Below are 6,027 nucleotides of genomic sequence, written 5' to 3'. Positions count from 1 at the left end.
ATGCTCTTTTTTGTTCTTTCACAACCAACTTTGCCCTTTTCACAACCAAGCACATGGGGGAAATCCTGAATTTCAGCGCTGGTGTGGTGCAAGAATTCCTGCAATACCCTGCTCAGCCCCTCCGGGTGCCCTTTGGGTACTTCCCCTCTGCTGCAAGGCTGTTTGCTCCGGAGCGACCTCAGCCCTTGGAAACCATCTGCCCCAGCCAACCCTAGCGCCGGGCTGTGTGGAGGGGAGGAGAGCCCGGGGCTATAAATTGAGCAGCCCCGGCACCGCTCCCCAATCCCGCTGGCGAACCCAGAGGAGGCTGCGGCGAGATGAGGACCATGGGGCTGAGCCTGGGGCTGGCGCTGCTCTGCCTGCTGCGCGTCGGGGCTGAGGACCTCGGTGCTGCGGAGCTGGACATGAGCAAGGTGACTGCAGCATCCTGGAAAGGGCAGGCGGGAGCGTGGGCATCGCTCCCATGGTGGGGACAGCAGAGGTGGCTTTGTGCTGGGGACATCCCCCGGCTCTGCTGTCCCACCGGAGGGGTTGTGGGTGTCCCATGGCCTGAGGGTGTCCTGGCTCCGTCCCCGCGGAGGGAACAGCCCCTGCCTGCTCCCCCAGGCTCACAGCCTGCCCCTGCTGCCAGATTGCAGGGAAATGGCACATCACGGCCATGGCCACTGACAATGAGAGCTACCTCCAAAAGAAGGATCAGCTGAAGATGGCGATGACGTCCATCGAGCTCCTGGGGAACGGTGACCTCAACGTCTCCTTTGCCATTCCCACGTAAGTGCCAAGCACTTTCCGTGTGGGCTGCACTGACCCCCCCTTACCTCCACTGGTGGGACTCAACCAGGGTGTCTCCACCCAGCACCCACCAAAGACCGGGGTGGGGTGAGGCAGGACCTCCAGACCCATGGTGTACAACAGGGGCTCGGCAGAGCTGCATTGTGGAGACCCCTTCCTTAGGGGGCAGCACCAGACAGGAGCGGTCCCACTGTAAAGCTGAAACTCTGCTGCTCCCGGCAGGGATGCAACAGGATGATGGGGACCCCATGATCAAAGCTCTCCCAGCAGGACCAGCCTCATCCCAGAAGCTCAGAGGATGAGCAAGGGAAGGGTGATGGGGGACCCCATGATCAAAGCTCTCCCAGCAGGACCAGCCTCACCCCAGAAGCTCAGAGGATGAGCAAGGGAAGGGTGATGGGGGACCCCATGATCAAAGCTCTCCCAGCAGGACCAGCCTCATCCCAGACGCTCAGAGGATGAGCAAGGGAAGGGCTGCGTGACCCCACAGGACACCCCTCAGGCCACCCCAGGCACCCGCTGCTGTGTCCCCATCCCTGCCCTGGCCACACCAGCAAGTCCCACGTCTGGGGAGACCCCGGAGCCCACATCTGCAGGGGAGGGAAGAGGTGTCACTTAACCCCAGATGAAGCATCCTCCACTGCTTTGCAGCCCCGGGCAATGTATGAGACTGGTGTCGATCTACAAGCCAACAGGAGCCCTGGGTCAATACTACAGCTCTGGTGAGTGGGGCCGGGGCAGCGGCACTTCCCATAACCCCATGTGAAGCAGCCGGTTGTCCCTGGGACATGGCCCTCCTGGGGTCCTGGGTGGGACATCCCTCTGCAGCCGCTGCACCCCAGGGCTGATCTGTGCCAGGGCTGGTGTCCCACAAGCGAGCGGATCCCTCGGCTCCCTCCCTCTGGGATCAGACAAGTCCAGACCAGGTTTAAACCCTGGGGAGAAGCAGGTTAATTCTGCAAGGGGGCTGTGGGTGACTGTTCCCAAGGGATGGAGCGGGAGTGGTTCCCCAGCATTAGTCCATCTGTGCTACTGGGCTCTCTGCAGTGACCATCCCCAGAGCCTCCTGTGGTCCCTTCCCAGTCCCTCTGCTCTGCTGCCGTCTGTCGGCTCCCCCAGGCTTTCAGAGGAGCCTCAGCAAGGCGATAAACCAGGAGAGGGAGGCACAAGGTGGGAGCTCCAGGAGGTCGTTCACTGTTCCCTGTCCTTCTGCAGACAGAGGCTATAAGACAGCGCAGGTGGTGGACACGGACGGCAAGACATACGCAGTGGTCTTTGCCACCAGAGTGAAGGACGGGAAGACCCTGCATGCCCTGAGGCTCTACAGTGCGTAACCAGTGGTGCTCTGAGCAGGGTGGGCAGCATGGGGATGTCCCAAGAGGAGGCCAGGAGCCAGGGGACCCATGGGGACCCCTCCTCGGCACTGCCCTCCTGCCCTGGGTGGGCTGCAGGAGTGGGACCGGGGTGGCAGGGGAAGGGGAAGTGAGCTGGGACTGGGTGGGGAGGCTGGGCTCAGGTCCTGCACCCAGGGGAGCCCATGGCCTTGGGTCAGTCACTTCTGGAGATGGGGCAAAGATGGGGGTCCTGCTGCAGGGGATGTGTGTGGGATGGAAACCAGGAAAGGAGACATTGTGCTGCTGCCAGAGCCTCCCCTTCACCTTGTTCCCCGGGATGGGTGTCTCATGTCCCTGGCCACCACCCCTTTCCAGCACCTTCCCCACTGCCTCCACCCTTCCCTGGGGACCATCATCCATCCCATCTCACCTGGGTGCCCCCCAGCTGCGAGGACAGACCGCAGCCTGGAGCTAACTCATGTCCTCGCCCCTAGCCAAGACCCGGGAGGTGAGCCCCAGGCTGGCAATGCTCTTCAGGAAGCTGGCGAGGCAGAGGAGCTTCACCAACGACATGATCGTCCTGCTGCCCGCCCAGGGTGAGTGAGCGCTGCCCAGGACGTGCGGCTCCATCCATCACTGCCACCGCTCTGCAGTCTGAGCTGCCAGGAGGAAGCGTTGCCCCTGGTAGCCAGAGCCACGCTGGCCTGGCATGTCCTGGCATGACACAGCCTTTCTCTTTATGTTCACAGATGAATGCAGCCTTGAGGAGGTGTAGGTGAGTTGCTGCACTGCAACGTGGTGTTTTGCAATGTCCTCAGCTGGAAACTGCCCCCTTGGTGCTCCAGAAAGTGCTGCTGTGAGCTCTGGGAGCCACATTGTTTGAACCTGACTCCCAGGTAGGACTGTTCCCTATGGAGCTGCTCCGCGGTGGAGACCCCCAAGGTGCCCGGTGGTGAGCAAGGGCACTTGAACCAAAACCACCCGGTCAGTGGAGAAAGAGCTGCAGAGCTGCTGCAGCAGCCAGGGCCAGGACTGCATCTGGCCAAAGGGGCCTGGGGCTGTGGACCAGCAAAACTGGTCAGGGGTTGGGTTTGTTGTTGGCCCACTCTGGCATGTGATGTCCCACCACACTGATACACACTCAGTTGTAGGGCTGGCTCCATTGCTGGTGATGGCTCACCCTACAGAGCCAACAGAGACAACTAGTATAGAACAAGCTGATGCTGATGGGGAGCCCTGCTTGGCCTTCTCCATTGGCCTCCCCACCCAAATACTCAGCCCACCTCTCTTGCTGTTTTCCAGGAGGTGCAGGCTGGCTGGTGGCTGCTCCTGCCAAGCAATGCAAGACCCCCACTCTGAAGCTCCAGGCTGTTGCTTCCGCATCCCTCTTCTGAGCTCAGTGGTCAAGGCCGTGACACATCCCCTGCTCCTCCAGCATTCCATCCCTTCTTCTTGCCAAATAAACAACAACTCACCCCGGAGCTTGGTGTAACTGTCTGGGGACAACCCGGGATGCTCAGGCATGTGGTCCCTTCTGCTGGCCTCCAGGTCTGCACTGGGGAGCATCCTGGGCTGAGCTCACCCAAGTGAGGGTGGTTTTGGAGTCCACCAGGGTTTTCCCTCCTGGGTACCTCCCATGGGGCAGGACCCATGGGGCAGAGCTCAAATATGTGATGCAGTGAGGCTGCAAATCCCATGGGCACGGGGGGCTGCGTGGAGAAAGGCTGTGGGACTTGGCCACAAAACTGAAGTTGGAGTTGGAGGTCTGCAACCACCACCACAATCCGACTGACCTTCCCTTTGCTCACCCTGCTGCAATGGCAGCCTCTGCTCCCCTGGAGGGGCAGGACTCAGCTTGAGGAGCTCTCAGGCCCTCAGTGCTTCGGGGTCGGTGGAAGGTGGGTGTCTGAACTCTCTGGCCCCAAACCTTCAGACTGGTGTGGGGCTGCGCACGGTCTCTGTCCCTAAGCACTGAGCAGAGAAAGCCTCTGCTGGAGTCAGATTGCCTGCAATGGTGGACATCTGCCTCCAGAGGCTGTCTGAATTGCTGTTTCTGAAATCCCACTCCATCCTTCCCTTCCTGATCCATTCAGCCCGTCAAATCCACACAGGAGAAACCACAGCCCATCTGGGTAACCCATGTCCCCACTGATGCCCTGCACCCTCACATACGCTCATCGTAGGCAGTGAGGTCTGGAAGGGCATGAACAGCTTGTGCCTCTCCTGGAAAAGGAAATTCCTCTAAACTCCTCTCTGGTGGCATTTCCACAGGGACCTTGCCCATCCCTGCACAGCGAGCTGGGCATCCGATTCAGCCCAGGGTTTGCCTTGCTGCTGTGTGATGGTAGCAGGCATCCCTGGAAGGTGCTGTCCCAGCAGCTGAGCACCTCGGAACCTCCTCCCATGGACTGGGAAAAACCATGTGGGAAACAGCATCTCCTGGTCTGTGGACCGCGAGAGCTGGACACGTCCCAGGGCAAGGGCGTCACTGAGACTTCCAATCCCAGTGTCATCCCCACCCTCTTCGGAAAGACCCCAGTGTGTCCAGCAGGAATTCTCCCTGGCAGTTTGTACTGAACAGTTCAGTGTTTGCTGCCCTCCCAGGAACCCCAGGCTCACACACAATGCCAAGAGCCTTGATTTTGGTACGTGTTTTGATGCACATGAGAATATCCTGCTGCCAGCAGTGCCCTTTGCCAGGGACTGTGTGCTGGGGAGTCCCAGGGTGTCCACATCATGTTCCAGCCAAACATTTCCTCCCCTGCTGTGTGCAGGCGGCACCTCAGACAGTGCTGAGATCACTCCTCTGCCCCTGGCGATTTCCACTCCTTCTGTCTGTCTCTTCTCTCCCTGTGCTCTGGAGCAGGATGCACACAGGCTGCCACTGGAGCAGGATGCACACAGGCTGCCACTGGAGCAGGATGCACACAGGCTGCCACTGGAGCAGGATGGGCACAGGCTGCCACTGGAGCAGGATGGGCACAGGCTGCCATTGGAGCAGGATGCGCACAGGCTGCCACTGGAGCAGGATGCACACAGGCTGCCACTGGAGCAGGATGCACACAGGCTGCCACTGGAGCAGGATGCACACAGCTGCCATTGGAGCAGGATGGGCACAGGCTGCCACTGGAGCAGGATGCACACAGGCTGCCATTGGAGCAGGATGCACACAGGCTGCCACTGGAGCAGGATGGGCACAGGCTGCCACTGGAGCAGGATGCGCACAGGCTGCCATTGGAGCAGGATGCACACAGGCTGCCACTGGAGCAGGATGCACACAGGCTGCCATTGGAGCAGGATGCACACAGGCTGCCACTGGAGCAGGATGGGCACAGGCTGCCACTGGAGCAGGATGCGCACAGGCTGCCACTGGAGCAGGATGCACACAGCTGCCATTGGAGCAGGATGGGCACAGGCTGCCACTGGAGCAGGATGCGCACAGGCTGCCACTGGAGCAGGATGCACACAGGCTGCCACTGGAGCAGGATGGGCACAGGCTGCCATTGGAGCAGGATGGGCACAGGCTGCCACTGGAGCAGGATGCACACAGGCTGCCACTGGAGCAGGATGCACACAGGCTGCCATTGGAGCAGGATGCACACAGGCTGCCACTGGAGCAGGATGCACACAGGCTGCCACTGGAGCAGGATGCGCACAGGCTGCCACTGGAGCAGGATGGGCACAGGCTGCCATTGGAGCAGGATGCACACAGGCTGCCATTGGAGCAGGATGGGCACAGGCTGCAATTGGAGCAGGATGCACACAGGCTGCCACTGGAGCAGGATGCACACAGGCTGCCATTGGAGCAGGATGGGCACAGGCTGCCACTGGAGCAGGATGGGCACAGGCTGCCACTGGAGCAGGATGCACACAGCTGCCATTGGAGCAGGATGGGCACAGG

General features: G+C 60.8%; 1 protein-coding gene across 1 annotated transcript; it reads left to right on the top strand.

The window, feature by feature from the left end:
• The first annotated feature begins 201 nt into the window (after positions 1–201).
• Positions 202–2,736, top strand: LCNL1 (lipocalin like 1). Its single transcript, XM_061353022.1, has 5 exons — positions 202–413; positions 632–771; positions 1,444–1,514; positions 2,008–2,118; positions 2,621–2,736. Exons 1-5 carry the CDS (start codon positions 318–320, stop codon positions 2,728–2,730), a joined length of 528 nt encoding a protein of 175 aa, XP_061209006.1. The 5' UTR covers positions 202–317; the 3' UTR covers positions 2,731–2,736.
• Positions 2,737–6,027: the final 3,291 nt, after the last annotated feature.

This window comes from Neopsephotus bourkii, unplaced genomic scaffold (assembly GCF_033783945.1).
Source record: "Neopsephotus bourkii isolate Nb327-2 ecotype Australia unplaced genomic scaffold, CSIRO-AGI_Nbou_v1 NB_659, whole genome shotgun sequence".
NCBI classification, from domain to species: Eukaryota; Metazoa; Chordata; class Aves; order Psittaciformes; family Psittacidae; genus Neopsephotus; species Neopsephotus bourkii.
This window is presented reverse-complemented; position numbering and strand designations above follow the sequence as displayed.

Coding starts and splice junctions, on each gene's coding strand:
- LCNL1 (XM_061353022.1), top strand. CDS start 318: ATGAGGACCATGGGGCTGAGCCTGGGGCTGGCGCTGCTCTGCCTGCTG. Junction 414..631: donor CGGAGCTGGACATGAGCAAG/GTGACTGCAGCA, acceptor CCCTGCTGCCAG/ATTGCAGGGAAATGGCACAT. Junction 2,119..2,620: donor GCATGCCCTGAGGCTCTACA/GTGCGTAACCAG, acceptor CCTCGCCCCTAG/CCAAGACCCGGGAGGTGAGC.